Below are 22,505 nucleotides of genomic sequence, written 5' to 3' on the forward strand. Positions count from 1 at the left end.
ATCCAAAAATGTTAGAAGGACATTGAAGATTATTTGAACACAACACTTCTTTTAAGAATCTCATTCACTCAGGTTATCAGTCTATTTGGATGGGTTTCTAACATTAAGTGGGTTCTTTATTAAAGTCCAAATGCTACAAAACTTGGAAAATGTCAGCGTCTTTTTACTAGAAAATTTTCAGTGGAATTTTTTTTCTGAATTTTTCAAGATTTATTATACCCTGAGGCTGCAAAAAGTCTGAATTTGAAAATCTGCAATCTCTTGTGATATCTATTTTCAGGACGTGGTGCATAAATGTTACTTGTACTAATTGGAGAGTCATACTCTGTGGTGCAATATCTGATACTGTCACTTGAATAATCTCTTACATCATTGTTGTACCTGTTATCTTTGTTTTTTTTGGAAATGAAGGTCAATAAAACGTTAAATTAAAAAAAAAAAAAAAAAAAAGAAAATCTGCAATCTCAGACCTGCCGAGGTTGTATATGTCCATGGCCAAGGTCACTATCCTAATTGGAAGTTATCGTTGTCTGCGCTAGGTTTAGCCTAAAAATCCGATAATTTCGGGATTTACTGGTAAAATCACCAAAAAAATCATACGATTCGTGAAACAAGCCCAAAAAAATCATATGATAAGATTTTTCAGATGATCAAACCGTGAATTCTGGTTTGTTTGGCCTTTTTTCAATTAAAAAATCAGAAAATCAAAATCCAAGAATTGGTGCCTGTTACTTATTCATGCATTGCTGAAACTGACAATAGCAGCGGCTCGAAAAACAATTTTCAAAATACAGTCTTCCCTTCCTTCTCTAGTGGAGACTCTTTTAGAATTGAAAGCTCTATGTACTAACAAAGCACTCAACTACAGATTTGAAAACATAAAAACTGTCAAAAATTCAACTCAAAATGGAAAATGTATTTACAATTTCAGAACAATACGGAAAGAGTCCATTCACCCATTTATTCTAATTTCCTTACTTAATAGCCTTGATATTACTCTTCCTATAATGTATTTCTTACATGTTGTATAGCTTTGTATTGACCTGTATTCTTTGTACTAAGCTGATTTATGTTATTCCTACTAGTTAGTTCATTTTTACTCCTCCCCTTCACCTTTTATCTCCAGTTACTATTATTCTTGTTTATTCTACACTGTTATTTAAATGAAATTAAAAAAACAACAAGTGGTTGGTGTGTGAGGTGCAGTCTCATTGAAACTGAATATTTACAGATATAACCATTGCATAGAATGCATCTGCTTAATCTTTTAAACCTCTTTACTAATAATAACCTTCAGACAGGACAAACAACCATTTTTTGGAACATTAGGACACATTTTTTATGTAAAATTTGGGGAAACTTTATATAAAATTAGGAAACGCATCCACTAAAATGCATTATAAATTGGTAAAAACACATTAAAAAAACAATATAAAATGCGAACAACTTAAAATCAAGGTACTTATAATGCAGGTTTCACTGTATTTTTATTACATTAAAATGTTGACATCATAAGCTCATGCTAGATCCTCTTTATTAATAATGTTAATGAAATATTGGCTAATAAGAAATGTATTCAATACAGTGATTCTCTCCAGACAGCCTGAGCTGGGTTATGTCTACTCCTCTGGATGGACCTAAAATGCTTGTTGAATACAGAAGAACATGGATCAATCATAAAGAAACAGAACAAGGTTGGGTACGCTGAAGGTCATATATCTAATTACTATTAACTCAGTTTTTATTGAGATTTAGGAGTAATGATCAGTGGTTTACGTTTCTCCAATAAAACTTACGCAGTTTATATAGACCAATCACAACAATTACAATGGCAAGAATGAGACTACTGGTCAATGTATTTCTATTTCCTCTCCAGACAATGAATGTGAAGAACCAGACGTTGGTCAGTGAGATTGTTCTCTTGGGATTTCAGAATCTCCACAACTTCAAGATTCCCCTGTTCTCTCTGTTCCTTCTGATTTACATTATGACAGTTTGGGAGAACGTCCTCATCATAGTGTTGGTGTCCTCCAGCCGGAACCTCCAGTCCTCCATGTACTTCTTTCTCCAGCAACTGTCTGTGTCTGATCTACTGGGATCCTCAGATATTGTCCCCACTCTGCTCCAAACTGTAATAAATGAAGAAGCCAAATTGTCCCTTGTTAGTTGTATTATTCAGTATTCTTTGTTTTGTGTCCCAGAATCTTTTGAGTGTTTGCTTCTAGCAGTAATGTCCTATGACAGATATGTGGCCATCTGTATCCCACTGCGTTACTCTTCTATAATGTCCCACAGGGTTTGTGTTACATTCACTTTGATGTCATGGGCTCTTGGGTTTGGCATTTCAATGATTACAGTAAATCTAGTAGGGACACTACAGTTTTGTGACCAAAACACTATTAATCATTTCTTTTGTGATTTCTTACCTATTCTAGAACTTTCCTGCTCAGACACTTTCTTTGTGCAATTAGAAGTTACCACACTCTCTATCCCAGTAGTTATTTCACCTTTTATACTGATCACTGTATCATATATGTGTATTGCCCATGCAATCCTAAAGATAGTGTCCAATACCGGGAGACAAAAAGCCTTCTCCACCTGCAGCTCCCACTTGGCTGTGGTCTCCATATTTTATGGGACTCTCATTGCTATTTATGTGGTTCCCCCCACAAAACAGTCACAGACCATAAGCAAAGTTCTCTCTTTGTTATTGACCATAATGATACCTTTGATTAACCCAATGATTTATAGCCTGAAAAATAAAGATATGAATGATGCCCTTAAAAGGAACGTGAACCTTTATTTCCCACGTTTGTCCCACTGATTAATCACATAATTGAAGGCAAAAGTAACCTTTCTGAAGGTTTTTCTATACAAATCCCCCCCAAAAAATGTTGAAGTCCCACCCCTGTCGTTTACTTCTGTTCTTAATCTGCTCTCTCATAACCTGGTGGCCAATGGCAAATATGTTTTATAGAATTAGGTTCTACACCAAGGGGTATTAGAAGGGATTCGATTCCCAAGGGCATTGTTACCTAGTCAGGGACCCAGTGACAGGTCATACATATTAGATAGATTCCCACCTGGGTTCCATGTTATAGGCACCCTCAGATGAAGAGTAGAGATGTCGCGAACTGTTCGCCGGCGAACTTGTTCGCGCGAACATCGGGTGTTCGCGCTCGCCGGAAGTTCGCGAACGTCGCGCGACGTTCGCCATTTTGGGTTCGCCATTGTTGGCGCTTTTTTTGCCCTCTCACCCCAGACCAGCAGGTACATGGCAGCCAATCAGGAAGCTCTCCCCTGGACCACTCCCCTTCCCTATAAAAACCGAAGCCCTGCAGCGTTTTTTCACTCTGCCTGTGTGTGCTGAAGAGATAGTGTAGGGAGAGAGCTGCTGCCTGTTAGTGATTTCAGGGACAGTTGAAAGTTTGCTGGCTAGTAATCGTTTTGATACTGCTCTGTTATTGGAGGGACAGAAGTCTGCAGGGGTTTGAGGGACATTTAAGCTTAGGTAGCTTTGCTGGCTAGTAATCTACCTTCTACTGCAGTGCTCTGTATGTAGCTGCAGTGGGCAGCTGTCCTGCTTCTGATCTCATCTGCTGACTGCTGCAATAACAGTAGTCCTTGTAAGGACTGCTTTTATTTATTTTTTTGTTGTTTTACTACTACTACTACTACTACTACTATAAGAGCCCAGTGCTATTAGTCTAGCAGTGTTGGGGAGTGGGACTGGTGTGCTAATCTGCTGCTCCTAGTAGTTCAGCAGCACCAACTTTAATTTTTTTTTTTTAATATTCATTTTTTTTTTATTTTACTTTTTTTTATTTTACTACCGCTGTAGTAGTGTATAAGTTGACCTTTTAGGCATTATTTGCCCTGTAGGCATTTTTTGCCCAGTGTGTTATTCAACCAACTGCCATCTAGCTGTGTGACCTTGTTCACATTCTGTCTAAATATCCATAATATTACCGTCTCCAGAAAAAACACCGGAGTGACTTTTTTCAAGCAGCCATAATATATTTTACGTAATCCGTATCCATCGCTGTAGTAGTGTATAAGTTGACCTTTTAGGCATTATTTGCCCTGTAGGCATTTTTTGCCCAGTGTGTTATTCAACCAACTGCCATCTAGCTGTGTGACCTTGTTCACATTCTGTCTAAATATCCATAATATTACCGTCTCCAGAAAAAACACCGGAGTGACTTTTTTCAAGCAGCCATAATATATTTTACGTAATCCGTATCCATCGCTGTAGTAGTGTATAAATTGACCTTTTAGGCATTATTTGCCCTGTAGGCATTTTTTGCCCAGTGTGTTATTCAACCAACTGCCATCTAGCTGTGTGACCTTGTTCACATTCTGTCTAAATATCCATAATATTACCGTCTCCAGAAAAAACACCGGAGTGACTTTTTTCAAGCAGCCATAATATATTTTACGTAATCCGTATCCATCGCTGTAGTAGTGTATAAGTTGACCTTTTAGGCATTATTTGCCCTGTAGGCATTTTTTGCCCAGTGTGTTATTCAACCAACTGCCATCTAGCTGTGTGACCTTGTTCACATTCTGTCTAAATATCCATAATATTACCGTCTCCAGAAAAAACACCGGAGTGACTTTTTTCAAGCAGCCATAATATATTTTACGTAATCCGTATCCATCGCTGTAGTAGTGTATAAGTTGACCTTTTAGGCATTATTTGCCCTGTAGGCATTTTTTGCCCAGTGTGTTATTCAACCAACTGCCATCTAGCTGTGTGACCTTGTTCACATTCTGTCTAAATATCCATAATATTACCGTCTCCAGAAAAAACACCGGAGTGACTTTTTTCAAGCAGCCATAATAAATTTTACGAGATCCGTATCCACCGCTGTAGTAGTGTATACGTTGATCTTGTGGGCAGTATTTGCACAGTGTTTTCTTCAAACCGCCATCTAGCTGTGTGAGCTTGTTCACATTTTGTCTAAATATTGATAATATTATCGTCTCTAGAAAAACCACTTGAGTTACTTTTTTTCAAGCAGCATTCATATATTTTACGTAATCCGTATCCACCGCTGTAGTAGTGTATACGTTGATCTTGTAGGCATTATTTGCACACTGTTTTCTTCAAACTGCCATCTAGCTGTGTGTATTATCGTTTCCAGAAAAACCAACTGAGTTTTTGTTGTTGTTGTTTTTTTAAAAATAATGCCAGGCAAAGGCAGGCCGCCACGCAGAGGCCGTGCTAGGGGCCGTGCTGCTATGCAATCCTGTGGCCCTAGCAAATTGCCCAGTTTTAAAAAGCCAATGACCCTGAACTCCCAAAATGCTGAAGAGGTAGTTGACTGGCTTACACAGCACACCCCATCCTCTACCGTTTCTAACTTTACCACAACATCCTCCTCATCCTCCACTGCTATGGCCACCCCACGTAACACTTCCTCCACCACCGGTGCCCCTTCTTCACTGGAGTCAGAGGAGTTATTTTCCCATGAGTTTCTTGAACTGAGTAATGCGCAACCATTATTGCCAGAAGAAGATGAAGGAGATGAGGACGTTACACCAGATTTAATTCTGGCAGAGAACACGACAGAGATGGACATAATGAGTGATGAGGAGGAGGTCCCCGCTGCTGCTTCCTTCTGTGATGTGTCAGAAGAAATTGATGCATCTGAGGAGAATGATGATGAGGAGATTGATGTTTTGTGGGTGCCTAGTAGAAGAGAGCAAGAGGAGGGTAGTTCAGATGGAGAGACAGAGAGTCAGAGAGGCAGTAGGAGAATAAGACTTAGAAGAAGCAGGGAGGACAGCCCGCAGGGATCAGTAGGGCAACAACATGTATCGGCACCTGTGTTCAGCCGGCCAACGCACCCGCCATTGCCGCCAATGCCGCCAACTTCTACTGTTACCGCCAGATCGCACACTTCCAAAAAGTCAGCAGTGTGGGATTTTTTTAATGTGTGTGCCTCTGACAAAAGCATTGTAATTTGCAATGAGTGCAGTCAGAAACTGAGCCTTGGTAAGCCCAACAGCCACATAGGTACAACTTCTATGCGAAGGCACATGAGCGGCAAGCACAAAGCACTTTGGGAGCAACACCTCAAAGGCAACAGGCAAACTAAAAGCCACACTCCTTCTGGTCCAGCATCTTACTGCTCTACCTCTGCTCTCCTTGACCCGTCTGAACCACCCTCCACTCCGCCTTCCACCTTGACCACCTGTTCCCATTCCCAGTCATCTGCCACCAGCCAAGTTTCTGTGAAGGCCATGTTTGAGCGTAAGAAGCCAATGTCTGACTGTCACCCCCTTGCCCGGCGTCTGACAGCTGGCTTGTCTGCACTCTTAGCCCGCCAGCTTTTACCATACCAGCTGGTGGACTCTGAGGCCTTCCGCAAATTTGTAGCAATTGGGACACCGCAGTGGAAGGTACCCAGCCGCAATTTTTTTTCTAAAAAGGGAATACCACACCTGTACCACCATGTGCAGAGCCAAGTTACCGCATCTCTGTCACTTAGTGTTGGGCCAAAGGTCCATATGACTACTGACGCATGGTCCTCCAAGCATGGTCAGGGCAGGTATGTCACCTACACTGCCCACTGGGTGAACTTGGTAATGGCTGGGAAGCAGGGAATGGGTAGCTCAACAACAACAGTGGAGTTGGTGTCACCGCCACGGATTGCACGCGGTTCTGCCACCACCTCTACTCCTCCATCGCTCTCTACCTCGTCTTCTTCCTCTTCTTCTTCTTACTCTGCTGCTGGGTCCTCCTTCTCCTCCTCCACACCTGTGCACCCCCAGCTCCCCCTAGGCTATTCGACGTGCCAGGTACGCCGTTGTCACGCTGTCTTGGGGATGACGTGCCTGGAAAGCAAAAACCATACCGGATCTGTACTCCTGTCATCTCTGCAGTCACAGGCCGATCGGTGGCTGACCCCACACCAACTGCAGATCGGAAAAGTGGTGTGTGACAATGGAAGCAATCTGTTGGCAGCACTGAGACTGGGCAATTTAACACATGTGCCCTGCATGGCACATGTGTTAAATTTAATAGTCCAACGTTTTGTCTCCAAGTACCCAGGATTCCAGGACGTTCTCACCCAGTCCAGAAAGGTGTCGGCCCATTTCAGACGTTCCTACACAGCCATGGCACGCCTTGCTGACATTCAGCCGCGCTACAACATGCCAGTCAGGCGTTTGATTTCTGACAGCCAGACTCGCTGGAATTCAACGCTCCTTATGTTGGAACGTCTGCTGCAACAACAAAGGGCCGTCAACGAGTACCTTTTTGAACTGGGTGGTAGGACTGGATCTGCAGAGCTGGGGATTTTTTTCCCCCGTTACTGGGTGCTTATGCGCGATGCCTGCAGGCTCATGCGACCTTTTGAAGAGGTTACAAATATGGTCAGTCGCACCGAAGGCACCATCAGCGACCTAATACCCTTCGCTTTCTTCCTGGAGCGTGCCGTGCGACGAGTGACAGATGAGGCTGTAGACCAGCGTGACGAGGAGCTGGAAGCGCACGATTTCTGGTCGGAATCACCAGAACGAACCCAGGCACCTGCTGCAACGCAGGGAGAGGTGCCAGAAGTGGAGTCAGAGGAGGAAGGTGGCTTTGTGGAGGAGGAGGAGGAGGACCAACAGGAGCAGGCTTCCCAGGGGGCTAGTGGTGACCTTTTGGGGACCCCTGGTCTTGTACGTGGCTGGGGGGAGGAGACCGTGGATGATGCAGTCCTTGATAATGAGGAAGCGGAGATGGATAGCTCTGCATCCAACCTTGTGAGAATGGGGTCTTTCATGCTGTCATGCCTGTTGAAGGACCCCCGTATCAAGAGGCTTAAGGAGAAGGACCTGTACTGGGTTGCAACGCTACTAGACCCTCGGTACAAGCATAAAGTGTCAGAAATGTTACCAACATACCACAAGTCCGAAAAGATGCGGCATTTACAAACCAGCCTGCAAAACATGTTGTACAATGCTTTTAAGGGTGATGTCACTTCAGGAACTCATCAACATTCCAGGGGCAGAGGTGCCAGTAATCCTGCCACGAGCGCACCTGCAAGGACAAAGCCCTTTGGCCAGTCTGTAACGTCAGACATGCAAATGTTTTTCTGTCCAAGGCAGCGCCACAACCCTTCTGGATCCACCCTCAAAGAACGCCTCGACCGGCAGGTAGCGGACTACCTGGCATTAACTGCAGATATCGACACTCTGAGGAGTGATGAACCCCTGGACTACTGGGTGCGCAGGCTTGATCTGTGGCCAGAGCTGTCACAATTTGCCATGAACCTCTTGTCTTGCCCAGCCTCAAGTGTGCTCTCAGAAAGGACCTTCAGTGCAGCAGGAGGGATTGTAACTGAGAAGAGAACTCGCCTAGGTCACAAAAGTGTCGATTACCTGACCTTTATTAAAATGAATGAGGGGTGGATCTCGGAGGGTTACTGCACGCCGGAAGACTTGTTCTGACTTCTATGCAGCTGTCCTTCTCTTCAAGCCTCATGACTCCACACACAGCTGTCCTTTAGCGTCCTCCTCCCTCCGCCACCGTTACAAACTAGGGTGCAAACCCTACTGGTTTAATTTTTTCTGGCCTCTGTGCTTCAGTGGCTGCAACCAAAAAAACTGGGCAAACAATGTCTACAAGGTCAACGTATGGCAAAAAATGACTATTTTCAGCATTTATATGGCATATTTTTTCTGGCAACTGTGCTTCAGTGGCTGCGTCCAAAAAAATGCATATTTTCTGCATTTATATGGCATAATTTTTCTGGCCTCTGTGCTTCAGTGGCTGCAACCAAAAAAATGCATATTTTCTGCATTTATATGGCATAATTTTTCTGGCCTCTGTGCTTCAGTGGCTGCAACCAAAAAAATGCATATTTTCAGCATTTATATGGCATAATTTTTCTGGCCTCTGTGCTTCAGTGGCTGCAACCAAAAAAATTTATATTTTCAGCATTTATATGGCATAATTTTTCTGGCCTCTGTGCTTCAGTGGCTGCAACCAAAAAAATTTATATTTTCAGCATTTATATGGCATAATTTTTCTGGCCTCTGTGCTTCAGTGGCTGCAACCAAAAAAATTTATATTTTCAGCATTTATATGGCATAATTTTTCTGGCAACTGTGCTTCAGTGGCTGCGACCAAAAAAATGCATATTTTCTGCATTTATATGGCATAATTTTTCTGGCAACTGTGCTTCAGTGGCTGCGACCAAAAAAATGCATATTTTCTGCATTTATATGGCATAATTTTTCTGGCCTCTGTGCTTCAGTGGCTGCAACCAAAAAAATTTATATTTTCAGCATTTATATGGCATAATTTTTCTGGCCTCTGTGCTTCAGTGGCTGCAACCAAAAAAATTTATATTTTCAGCATTTATATGGCATAATTTTTCTGGCAACTGTGCTTCAGTGGCTGCGACCAAAAAAATGACTATTTTCAGCATTTATATGGCATATTTTTTCTGGCCTCTGTGCTTCAGTGGCTGCGGCCAAAAAAACTGGGCAAACAATGCCTACAAGGTCAACGACGTTGACCTTGTAGGCATTGTTTGCCCAGTTTTTTTGGCCGCAGCCACTGAAGCACAGAGGCCAGAAAAAATATGCCATATAAATGCTGAAAATAGTAATTTTTTGCCATACGTTGACTCAACGTATATGGCAAAAAATTACTATTTTCAGCATTTATATGGCATATTTTTTCTGGCAACTGTGCTTCAGTGGCTGCGACCAAAAAAACTGGGCAAACAATGCCTACAAGGTCAACGTATGGCAAAAAATGACTATTTTCAGCATTTATATGGCATATTTTTTCTGGCAACTGTGCTTCAGTGGCTGCAACCAAAAAAACTGGGCAAACAATGTCTACAAGGTCAACGTATGGCGAAAAATGACTATTTTCAGCATTTATATGGCATATTTTTTCTGGCAACTGTGCTTCAGTGGCTGCGTCCAAAAAACTGGGCAAACAATGCCTACAAGGTCAACGTATGGCAGTTGTTTAAAGAGAACAGTAGATTACTAGCCAGCAAAGCTACCTAAGCTAAAATGTCCCTCAAATCCCTGCAGACTTCTGTCCCTCCAATACAGAGCAGTATCAAGCAGATTACTAGCCAGCAAACTTACTATCATCTGTCCCTGAAATCACTAACAGCTCTCCCCCTACACTATCTCTTCCAAGCACACACAGGCAGATTTTTCAGATACATTTTTGCCCTTGATCCCCCTCTGGCATGCCACTGTCCAGGTCGTTGCACCCTTTAAACAACTTTAAAATCATTTTTCTGGCCAGAAATGTCTTTTTTAGATGTTAAAGTTCGCCTTCCCATTGAAGTCTATGGGGTTCGCGAACCGTTCGCGAACCGCTCGCATTTTTGCGCAAGTTCGCGAATATGTTCGCGAACTTTTTTTCCGACGTTCGCTACATCCCTAATGAAGAGGAAAGGCTTTGGGTGGACTCTATAGAGGTATAGGGGTACTGTAACCTTTTCAGTTAGTGTCCTTCTTGGCTAACAGTATGAAAGTGAAGATAAAGAAGATATAGCTATTCATCAATATTAGGGGGCAGATGTATTAAGGGTCAAATAACGAGGGTTAATTAACCCTCAATATTTGACTGGGGAATTAAAATCCTTCGACTTCGAATATCGTTCGAAAGTTCGAAGGAATAATCGTTCCATCGACCGATTAAATCCCATAGTAGCCCATTCGATGGTCGAAGTAGCCAAAAAAACACTTCGAAATTCGAAGTATTTTTTCTTCTATTCCTTCACTCGAACTTAGTGAATGGGCCCCTAGGTATCATTAACTCAACTAAAAGGTAAATGTCATTTCCAGTGGTGAAACTAGAGGAAGCAGACCCAGTGGGGGGCCTGGGGAAAAGGGGGCCCGAACTGTGGGGTCTGTTTCCTCTACAGTGTTCAAATCCCCCTCCCCAGCGCTCTTCTTATTATTTTTCTTCTTCTAATTGACGCTCTCAAGCCTGTATGAGCTTGTTACAGGGGTGCAAACAGGGGTGGGTTGCAGATGGGAGTGGCTGTGCATGCTGGGCCCTCCGAAAGGTTTTCTGGCAGGGGGGGCCTGGCACATGCTTGTTACACCCCTGGTAGTTTCTATTGGAACAATGAGCAATTCAGACTCTTACTCTCAGTTTTATAATTTGAGGCAAAGCCTCAGTTAATTCTATACCATAATGTAGTGTGTCAGATGGCAGCACTCACATGTGTGTTGCATCACTGAAGCAATGACATCATCGTGCCAGCATGTCGCTTGTCCTTGACCCTTTTCCTGGTTTTTAACCTTGAGCCTATTTAAAGGAGAAGGAAACCCAGTCGGCGCAAAAACCCTCCCCCCCCTGTGTTGCTTCCCCTCCCTCCTCCCCCCTGGCCTACCTGTCCCGCTGGGCAAATGCCCCTAACTTGTTACTTACCCTTCTGCGCAGGTCCAGTCTATGGAGTTCACAGACGACATCTTCTTCCACGCGATCTTCTTCCTGCTTTGACTGGTGTTTTGGCGCATGTGCAGTAGGAGCATTTCGCCGGTACGGATTTACTGCGCATGCGCCAAAAGTCAAGAAGTTTTCCGATTTCACTTCGTGACTTTTGGCGCGTGCGCAGTAGATCCGTACCAGCGAAATGCTCCTACTGCACATGCGCCGGTCAAAGCAAGAAGAAGATTGCTTGGGAGAAGATGGCGTCGGTGAACTCCGTAGACTGGACCTGCGCAGAAGGGTAAGTAACAAGTTAGGGGCATTTGCCCAGCGGGACAGGTAGGCCAGGGGGGAGGAGGGAGGGGAAGCAACACAGGGGAGGGGGGAGGCTTTTTGCGCCGACTGGGTTTCCTTCTCCTTTAAGCCCTTTTGTGCTTCGTTCTTGGTCCCGTCCTTCAAGTCCCGCAAGGCCCTGACATAGTGAATTCAAACAGCACTGCCCAATGACAAATATAATGGAGCATACAGGAGCCAATAAATTACACTTTTTTGTCATTATTAGTTTATAACTGGATGGATTTCATTGGTGTTGGTAATTAGTTGTTTTGGCAACTTGCACCACCTGCTTATTCATTCACCCTACTAATTAACTATAGATTTTATATGTGTCTGGTATAAACGGGTGAGGTAACCACCTTTCATATGTATCTTATAGTGTCTCCAACATTTGTGTGAAATAAGAAAATGTTAAATAAAAATGCTGTGTTGCGAGTAACCACCTTTACCTATTAGAGCTGAACACATAGGGGATCCATGTCTATGAAGATTCTCATTCATCCAGGTCTTGATATAGAGTATCTAATAGAATTACGTCTAAAGCAACTGGATGTTCTTCACCCTCATCTGAGCGGCTTCTTCTTCAATGAAACTGATTGGTAACAAATTCTCCGGTATCATTGTACCATTGTCTCTGCTTTACACATTCACACCTGTGAGCTCCACACAACACCTACTTGAATAATTCATATGGGAGACAAATACAACTTGTTGTTCAGGCCATTGTTAATTGTTTTTTGATTTTCTGGTGCAAATGAACATTATTGCCAATTTAACGCCAAATTTGTGTTAACACCACTGTCAATTGCTCCCATAGCCTCATTTAACCATGGGGGAGGGGTATTTTCATCATCACACTCCAGATTTGCAGATTCATAGTATGTTGTTTATTTTATACTCATTAAATGACATGTGACCCCCTATATTCTCATGCCAGATACAGGTATGGGGTCCATTATCTGGAAACCCATTATCCAGAACGTTCCGAATTACAGAAAGGCACCCTCCCATAGACTCCATTATAATCAAATAATCCAAATGTTTAAAAATGATTTTCTTTTTCTGTGTAATAATAAAACAGTAGTTTGTACTTGATCCCAACTAAGATATAATTAATCCTTATTGGAGGCAAAACCAGCCTATTGGGTTTATTTAATATTTACATCATTTTCTAGTAGACTTAAGGTATGAAGATCTAAACTACTTTAAGATCTGTTATCCGGAAAGCCCCAGGTCCTGAGCATTCTGAATAAAAGTTGGGACCTGTATATTCTTAGGCACCACCAAAACAGCATCATTTTTACTGTATATATCCCCTCCATTCACCAATACCTACAACACATAGCATGTTTCATCCGGTGGCCATTTTCCCTGGGTATGACATTTACATCTACAAACATCACACTGTAAAGTACATGAAATTAAGAATAAAGACTTACACAGTCACAACTTACTTTGATAAAAAGTCCTGCTTGAATTATGATGATTTAGGAGATCTGAAGAGGAAGTTAGGAGAACATAGGAGCAGACAGCTACAGCAGAGTTACTATGGGAACCAGCAATGCTAGCTCTTCATTGGCTGCTAGACTGAAGGGAATGTTTAGCCATCTAAGCTGAGAAGAAATGAGCATGCTCAGTAGCCAAAAGCCAAAGGCAATTCCAGAGGGATGGGGCCTATTGGGTTAGAAGAGGAGAAGAAATCTTAAGTGATTAAGTTGCAGCCTTAATAGTAACCTATGAACAACAGGACTTGCAGGTGTGTAAATATTTTAAAGAGTCTTTTTACAGATGATTGTCCTTTAAGACGTTAGTACCATGACCCCCGCCCCCAGAATTCTGAATATTTGTGAAAGATTTAAGTATTATCTGGTTTTTAGGATCCCATTTACCCAGTAACCAAGAATTGCTGAGAATGACACAAGATTCATGTTCAAATTCACTCAAGGGTTGGTAATTATCCCACACCCCAAGTCTCCTGGAGATTTCTCAGTAGGTTTCTCAGCTTCGGTTGTTACTGACACTGGTTAATAAAAGGAGATCTGTTCTTCCCTGTCCAGTCAGTATCTGGGGTGGTTCTGGTAGGTGCAAATCAGGTGAGTATAATATTCCAAGAACATCTTTCCTGTAAAGTGATTTCATTGGAAAGAAATGGTTGGGATTGTGTTAGCAAAATGGCAGGAGAAATGCAGAGCAGGTTACACATTGGGAGAAGCTCATGGACATCTTCCTATGGTTCCACAGTATCTGGGGTGGTTCTGGTAGGTACAAATCAGGTGAGTATAATATTCCAAGAACATCTTTCCTGTAAAGTGATTTCATTGGAAACAAATGGTTGGGATTGTGTTAGCAAAATGGCAGGAGAAATGCAGAGCAGGTTACACATTGGGAGAAGCTCATGGACATCTTCCTATGGTTCCACGGTATCTGGGGTGGTTCTGGTAGGTGCAAATCAGGTGAGTATAATATTCCAAGAACATCTTTCCTGTAAAGTGATTTCATTAGAAAGAAATTATTGCGATTGTGTTAATAAAATGGCAGGAGAAATGCAGAGCAGGTTACACATTGGGAGAAGCTCATGGACATCTTCCTATGGTTCCACAGTATCTGGGGTGGTTCTGGTAGGTACAAATCAGGTGAATATAATATTCCAAGAACATCTTTCCTGTAAAGTGATTTAATTGGAAAGAAATGGTTGGGATTGTGTTAGCAAAATGGCAGGAGAAATACAGAGCAGGTTACACATTGGGAGAAGCTCATGGACATCTTCCTATGGTTCCACAGTATCTGGGGTGGTTCTGGTAGGTACAAATCAGGTGAGTATAATATTCCAAGAACATCTTTCCTGTAAAGTGATTTCATTGGAAACAAATGGTTGGGATTGTGTTAGCAAAATGGCAGGAGAAATGCAGAGCAGGTTACACATTGGGAGAAGCTCATGGACATCTTCCTATTGGGAGAAGCTCATGGACATCTTCCTTACTGCTGCAAGTCTTTACTAGCGGTTGCTGTTGGGGTTCCGGCTGACGTCACATCCAAGCGTCCAGGAAGCAACAAGCGGCAAGCGGATTGTGGAGGAAACGCTGGTCGGAACCCCAACAGCAACCGCTAGTAAAGACTTGCAGCAGTAAGGACTTGCACGGATAAGTGACTATATGCCTGTTGTAACTACTAAAATCTCAGAAGGATTACCCTACAATTTTATTCTCTGCCAATCGTGATGTGCATATGCTAAATCTAAACGTTTGTAAGTACCCATTCAATAGCCACTTGTGGTGAATCGTAAAGGGTAACTGCACCAAATAGTTTTGTTAATTGTTTTTTGATTTTCTGGTGCAAATGAACATTATTGCCAATTTAACGCCAAATTTGTGTTAACACCACTGTCAATTGCTCCCATAGCCTCATTTAACCATGGGGGAGGGGTATTTTCATCATCACACTCCAGATTTGCAGATTCATAGTATGTTGTTTATTTTATACTCATTAAATGACATGTGACCCCCTATATTCTCATGCCAGATACAGGTATGGGGTCCATTATCTGGAAACCCATTATCCAGAACGTTCCGAATTACAGAAAGGCACCCTCCCATAGACTCCATTATAATCAAATAATCCAAATGTTTAAAAATGATTTCCTTTTTCTGTGTAATAATAAAACAGTAGTTTGTACTTGATCCCAACTAAGATATAATTAATCCTTATTGGAGGCAAAACCAGCCTATTGGGTTTATTTAATATTTACATCATTTTCTAGTAGACTTAAGGTATGAAGATCTAAACTACTTTAAGATCTGTTATCCGGAAAGCCCCAGGTCCTGAGCATTCTGAATAAAAGTTGGGACCTGTATATTCTTAGGCACCACCAAAACAGCATCATTTTTACTGTATATATCCCCTCCATTCACCAATACCTACAACACATAGCATGTTTCATCCGGTGGCCATTTTCCCTGGGTATGACATTTACATCTACAAACATCACACTGTAAAGTACATGAAATTAAGAATAAGACTTACACAGTCACAACTTACTTTGATAAAAAGTCCTGCTTGAATTATGATGATTTAGGAGATGTGAAGAGGAAGTTAGGAGAACATAGGAGCAGACAGCTACAGCAGAGTTACTATGGGAACCAGCAATGCTAGCTCTTCATTGGCTGCTAGACTGAAGGGAATGTTTAGCCATCTAAGCTGAGAAGAAATGAGCATGCTCAATAGCCAAAGCCAAAGTCAATTCCGAGGGATGGGGCCTATTGGGTTAGAAGAGGAGAAGAAATCTTAAGTGATTAAGTTGCAGCCTTAATAGTAACCTATGAACAACAGGACTTGCAGGTGTGTAAATATTTTAAAGAGTCTTTTTACAGATGATTGTCCTTTAAGACGTTAGTACCATGACCCCCGCCCCCAGAATTCTGAATATTTGTGAAAGATTTAAGTATTATCTGGTTTTTAGGATCCCATTTACCCAGCAACCAAGAATTGCTGAGAATGACACAAGATTCATGTTCAAATTCACTCAAGGGTTGGTAATTATCCCACACCCCAAGTCTCCTGGAGATTTCTCAGTAGGTTTCTCAGCTTCGGTTGTTACTGACACTGGTTAATAAAAGGAGATCTGTTCTTCCCTGTCCAGTCAGTATCTGGGGTGGTTCTGGTAGGTGCAAATCAGGTGAGTATAATATTCCAAGAACATCTTTCCTGTAAAGTGATTTCATTGGAAAGAAATGGTTGGGATTGTGTTAGCAAAATGGCAGGAGAAATGCAGAGCAGGTTACACATTGGGAGAAGCTCATGGACATCTTCCTATGGTTCCACAGTATCTGGGGTGGTTCTAGTAGGTACAAATCAGGTGAGTATAATATTCCAAGAACATCTTTCCTGTAAAGTGATTTCATTGGAAAGAAATGGTTGGGATTGTGTTAGCAAAATGGCAGGAGAAATGCAGAGCAGGTTACACATTGGGAGAAGCTCATGGACATCTTCCTATTGGGAGAAGCTCATGGACATCTTCCTTACTGCTGCAAGTCTTTACTAGCGGTTGCTGTTGGGGTTCCGGCTGACGTCACATCCAAGCGTCCAGGAAGCAACAAGCGGCAAGCGGATTGTGGAGGAAACGCTGGTCGGAACCCCAACAGCAAACGCTAGTAAAGACTTGCAGCAGTAAGGACTTGCACGGATAAGTGACTATATGCCTGTTGTAACTACTAAAATCTCAGAAGGATTACCCTACAATTTTATTCTCTACCAATCGTGATGTGCATATGCTAAATCTAAACGTTTGTAAGTACCCATTCAATAGCCACTTGTGGTGAATCGTAAAGGGTAACTGCACCAAATAGTTTTTTTGGTTGTGGAACTACAACTCTCAGTAAGATCTACACTATAAAAAATTCATTTTTTCTCTTTTTCATCATATTTTTTCCCTTGAGCTTTAAATTAGCGCTGACCTTTTAAGGAAAATTTTGGACTGTTGTTTTGTACTCGAGGAGAAACGAGGATCGTTGGGTCGGACAACCAAGGGGAAGACTCAGAGACTTTGGTCACCTAACTTTTTATAAGTCTACAGTTAAGAAGCATTGTAAGCATAGGTCTCATGCCAACCTGCAACACACAATTCACTAGAACTTCAATAGAGTGGCCTCTGAGATTGAATCAATGAGATTTGTTTTAAAACTCTCACAACATAAAAACCTCACAGTGATCCTATTTCTATTGCCCATGCTCCTTACTCCCATATCTGTTAACCTCATTTCTGAGATGGACCCTGGTGAATAACCTTTGTTACATCTAATTCATTCCTATCTTCTCCATTGCTCCCAGTCTTATTAAGAACTTTCATTGGGGCAACTGGAGCAGAAGCAGATAAAAGTAAAATAAGATTGTGTTAGTGGGATCTAACAAATGCCGTTTAACATAAATAACGTTTTTATTTGCTTCTGGTGTATTAAATGTTGCTTTAATGTCCAACAATGGAACCCCTTCTTCCCAACTGCTCTTTCACTTCTTGTATTCCTGATTGGATTTGGGAATGGTCATTATTGCCGTGGTTTCTTAAAGGGGACATATACCATACATTTTAAGAATGCACTAAAACATGGGATCTAATGTTAAATTGAAGGATTCGTTATTACTATATCACCTTTCGGGTTAAAAATTGCTGGTAAAGCCTGAACAGTGCTCTGGATCCACCCCCTGTTCCTACTTCCGGCCCCTGAATCAGCTCAATATCTCTAAGGTGTCGCTACTTCCACTGAAGGAGACTGGGCCGGCAGCTTGAGGGGAGGGGCTTGAGGAGGAGTTGATGATGTCATGCTCAGTCCTTCCCTGCTGCTCACAACTGTGTCCCGCCTTCACTTCAGTAATGATTGTCTCCAATGTACCATCCCTGTCACCTCTCAAGCCTCACTCTGTCTCCTAAATCACTGCTGTCCTGCACAACTCATCTACTAACTCTATCACTTCTATTTCTTTCTTCAATCAAACAAAAAGTCAAGTAATCCATAAGTGGAGGGCTTCCATCACCATTCTCTGTTTCTATAACTTTTACACCCGACACTGGGAACAGAGACACAGGGAGCAATATGGGAGGAGTTCAGCCTGTGACCACTTCCTGTAAGAGAACATAGAGACACTCCCACTCCTCATTTCACTTTAAGCTCTGAGGAGAAAGGTTCTCTCTTCAGCTTTGATATAATAACATTTTTAGTAAATAAAATACTTTCACAACATTTTTTCTTGGCTTCACTACATATTGTAAGGAAAGCTGAATCGTATAACTGAATATGAACATTATATGTCTGTGTAGGGGTCTGGTAAATTAGACACCCCTAATTATATTGGCAGGCAAATCCCCAGTGGTATAGACGCCTAAATGGGTCCTACCAGGGGACCTATTTCATTATTCTGCCTCATGCTATGCCCCTGATGTTCTCAATAGTGACCAGTAGATGGCACTGTGCTAAAGTATAAAACCCTTTGTAGCCATGCGCTCAGTGTCCATATTGTGCTGGCTCTAGGCTGAGCAGGCAGGCAGAGATCGAGTGGAACCTAGACAGGTCAGGTCTAGTAAGGATAGGCTACTCACCTTTATGGGTCACTCTAGGAGAGACAGATAGTCAGGATATTTAGCTGAGCAGCTTAAGGCTCCGATGAGGAGAGTCAGAGGGATTAAGATCCCGTGTACTAATTGCCCAGAAGTAGGGACTAAGTGTATAGACTTAGGGATATAGAATTCCCCTGGGTTCCACTTAGGGAACAGGCTGAAAGCTGGGTGTACCTTCATTACTGCTGTGTATGTTCTCTTCCCTGAGGGGACTAATACCGACCAAAGGTGCTGTGAGTATATGCCTATCTACTGTTCTGTATGATCCTGTTTTGCTATTATGTACACTCCACTGAGGATTGTTTAATAGAATAAATATGTTCATTGGTTAAGTTATAAGAACCACCGGCACCAAATTATTGTACCCTGCATAAAGTTACAGTTACACTACACCCTGTCTCCACACCATTGCGAGGGCTTACTCTCTAAGATTTAAGGTCTCATCTGGAGCACAATATTGGGAGTGGAGCTCATAGTAGAGAACAATGCACTCAATTTACTATAGCATCTGCTTTTAAGGAGAACTAAAACCCCTGTACCAAAAGCCCCCTAAACTGCCTGCCATTGCCCCCCTCCCCACACTTTGCATTACTAAAAAAAGAACCCTGAGTTATTAATGTGGTTCAAAATGTTTGTTTTTGAACAGAAATCCTTTCCCACCAAATTCACAGTCATCCAGGGTATTTTTTTAGTTTTTCCGTAGCCTTATAATACCGGCAGGGGGTGAATTTTTAAAGTAAATCTATACCCTGGAGCAATGTAGGTCTCTATAAAAATATATTGCATGAAACAGTTCACATGTAAAACCCGGCTTCATCTAAATGAAACATTGTCATAATAATATACTTTTTAAGCAGTATGTGCCATTACATAGTAAGTTGGGTTGAAAAAAAACATACCTCCATTAGGTTCAACCTTAAGTCTAAATAAAACCTGCGTAACTGCTAGTACCACTGATTCAGGGAGACAATTCCACATCTTCACAGCTCTCACTGTAACAAACCCCTTCCCAATATTTAGCTGGAACCTCTTTTCTTCTAATCGGAATGGGTGACCTCGTGTCAGCTGGAAAGACCTACTGGTAAAAATCATTAAAATCAATTAGAGTAAAACTGGTAAAAATCATTAAAAATCATTAGAGAGATTATTATATGATCCCCTTATATATTTATACATAGTTATCATATCACCCCTTAAGCGCCTCTTCTCCAGAGTGAACATCCCCAATTTGGCCAGTCTTTCCTCATAGCTAAGATTTTCCCTTTACCAGCTTAGTTGCCCTTCTCTGTACCCTCTCTAATACAATAATGTCCTGTTTGAGTGATGGAGACCAAAACTGTACGGCATATTCTAGATGGGGCCTTACCAGTGCTCTATACAGTGGGACCCCCTCCTCCCGTGACTCTATGCCCCATTTAATACAAGTCAAGACCTTATTTGCCCTTGATGCTGCTGACTGGCATTACTTGCTACAGACAAGTTTATTATCTACAAGGACTCCAAGCTCCGTCTCCATTATGGATTTGCCTAGTGCAGTCCCATTAAGGGTATAAGTGGATATTGTTACATCCCAGGTGCAGGACTTTCCATTTATCAACATTGAATCTCATTTGCCACTTAGCTGCCCAGATTGCCAGTTAGTCAAGATCCTGTTGCAAGTGCCACATCCTGGATGGAATTAATTGGGCTGATAGTTTTGTCTCATCTGCAAACACTGATACATTACTTACAATACCCTCCCCTAAGTCATTAATGAACAAGTTAAATAAAAGTGGACCCAATACTGAGCCCTGAGGGACCCCACTAAGAACCTTACTCCAAGTAGAGAATGTCCCATTAACAACCACCCTCTGTACCCGATCCTGTAGCCAGTTTCCTATCCATGTGCAAACGACTTCATTAAGCCCAACAGACCTTCGTTTAGAAAGCAGTCGTTTGTAATCTTAAATAGAAAATTTTAAGAACTAAGTCCCACCCTCTGGGATCCTACAAGTCACGGTGCCCACTAACCAAACAAACCATATATGTTAGACACATGAGCTAATTACTAGCCCCCACTTATAAAAATGTCAAGTCCATTTGCTCCAAATGGATAAATCTTCCATTAAATCTGATTGGGAGAGTGACTTTCTGAAGCTAATTTACCATCTCCTACAGCTGCCGTTACTGCTAATGTACAAAGATTTGAAAGAATTAGATTTGACCTTAAACTACTTTCTTTGGAAAGGGAAAAAAACTAAGATTTCTCTAAGTAAGCTAAAGCAATCTAAATGTTTTGGAGGCCTTAATATACTTGACCTAGGGATATCTATTATCTTGAGGCCCTGTCAAGATATCTTGTAGACTGACTGTCTGGTAAGGACAAATGTACAAATACAGCAGTTGAACTGGTTTCAGACAACAAGGCAAACGTGATAGAATGTTTTCATAAAACTTAGAAAAGAAAATCCATTGCACAGAGATATTAATATAGTTTGGAAGCTCTTATGCCAGCATTAAAATACCAATTATCAGTTTAATCCCCTTCTCCCTTTAGATCATTTAAGAAAATTCAAATGTTCATGCTTTTTTTGACTGGCCCTTTAAATCATGATGGAAGACAAAGGGAATGAAATCCTTGAAGCTTGTTGTGGAGTCTAGTAATGGGCATTTGATATCCTGGCAGTCTCCTAGAGGTAAGTGATAAATGAGTATATTACCAGCTTGGAGTTAATATTAGTCCATCCAAAATTCTACGTCGTTAATCCTAGAACATTGTGCTATTTAAGTGCACTTCAGACTTATATAAATAACGAAGATATTATTAAAGTAAAAATTCTAATACATTATTTGTGGCTTCTTGACCCTGAACACTTGCTAGACAAAACCAATGCTAAATGGTCTTTTTTTCTTGACACTTCCATTTCTCCTGATCAGATGATTTAATCTCTGAGGGCTTCTAATAATAGTTTATTTGACTCCGAAATTTGGAGGGAACAGCATTTTTTTAGATTTAGTACAGAAAAATATAGAAGAGAATATATGATAAAGTAGTTATAATACTTTGACTTGTTGAACAAAAAAGAGAGATATAATCTCTTGTTTTAGATTGAATTACTGACTTTAAGATTCATTTTGGAAGTCATGGCATTGCTTTGTTTTGTTTTATTTGCTTTTCTTTGTTTTTCTTTTCTGTTTATATACTTTGAAAGTTTATTCATGTTACCTTATTGTGGTGTTTATGCAAATGGCCTGTAGATGTCACTGTGATCATACTTATACTGTGTATACTTCCTGATAGCTTAAAAGTGCAAGTTACTGTTGTGTAATGGCTGCATGACTCTGCTAATAAAGCACTGTTATACTCTACTCATCCTCGGCTGCCCAAAACATAACAAATGGCGACAAGGATGTCTCTTCTACCTCTGCAGCAGCCTGAACCTTTTCTTCCAAACCCTGGTGAGCCTACCATACCTTTTACTGCTTGGATTCGTATGTTTGAAAATTACATTATTGCTGCTGACCAAGGGGAGATTTCTGCTGCTAGAAAGCTTTACTTATTCACTGCCTGGGAGCAGAGGGACAGCGTATATTCTATATATTACCATTACCTGATGATACTGATAGTAAATTCTGTCAACGTGGACGACATAATGGCGAATCCACAGAACAATT

General features: G+C 41.5%; 1 protein-coding gene across 1 annotated transcript; it reads left to right on the forward strand.

Annotated features, from left to right (window-relative positions):
- Nucleotides 1-1,654: 1,654 nt before the first annotated feature.
- Nucleotides 1,655-2,824, forward strand: LOC108710684 (olfactory receptor-like protein OLF1). The gene has a single exon (XM_018251798.2). It carries the CDS (start codon nucleotides 1,829-1,831, stop codon nucleotides 2,822-2,824), a length of 996 nt encoding a protein of 331 aa, XP_018107287.2. The 5' UTR covers nucleotides 1,655-1,828.
- The last annotated feature ends 19,681 nt before the right edge of the window (nucleotides 2,825-22,505 follow it).

This window comes from Xenopus laevis, chromosome 3L (genome assembly GCF_017654675.1).
Source record: "Xenopus laevis strain J_2021 chromosome 3L, Xenopus_laevis_v10.1, whole genome shotgun sequence".
Classification (NCBI taxonomy): Eukaryota; Metazoa; Chordata; class Amphibia; order Anura; family Pipidae; genus Xenopus; species Xenopus laevis.

Coding starts and splice junctions, on each gene's coding strand:
- LOC108710684 (XM_018251798.2), top strand. CDS start 1,829: ATGGCAAGAATGAGACTACTGGTCAATGTATTTCTATTTCCTCTCCAG.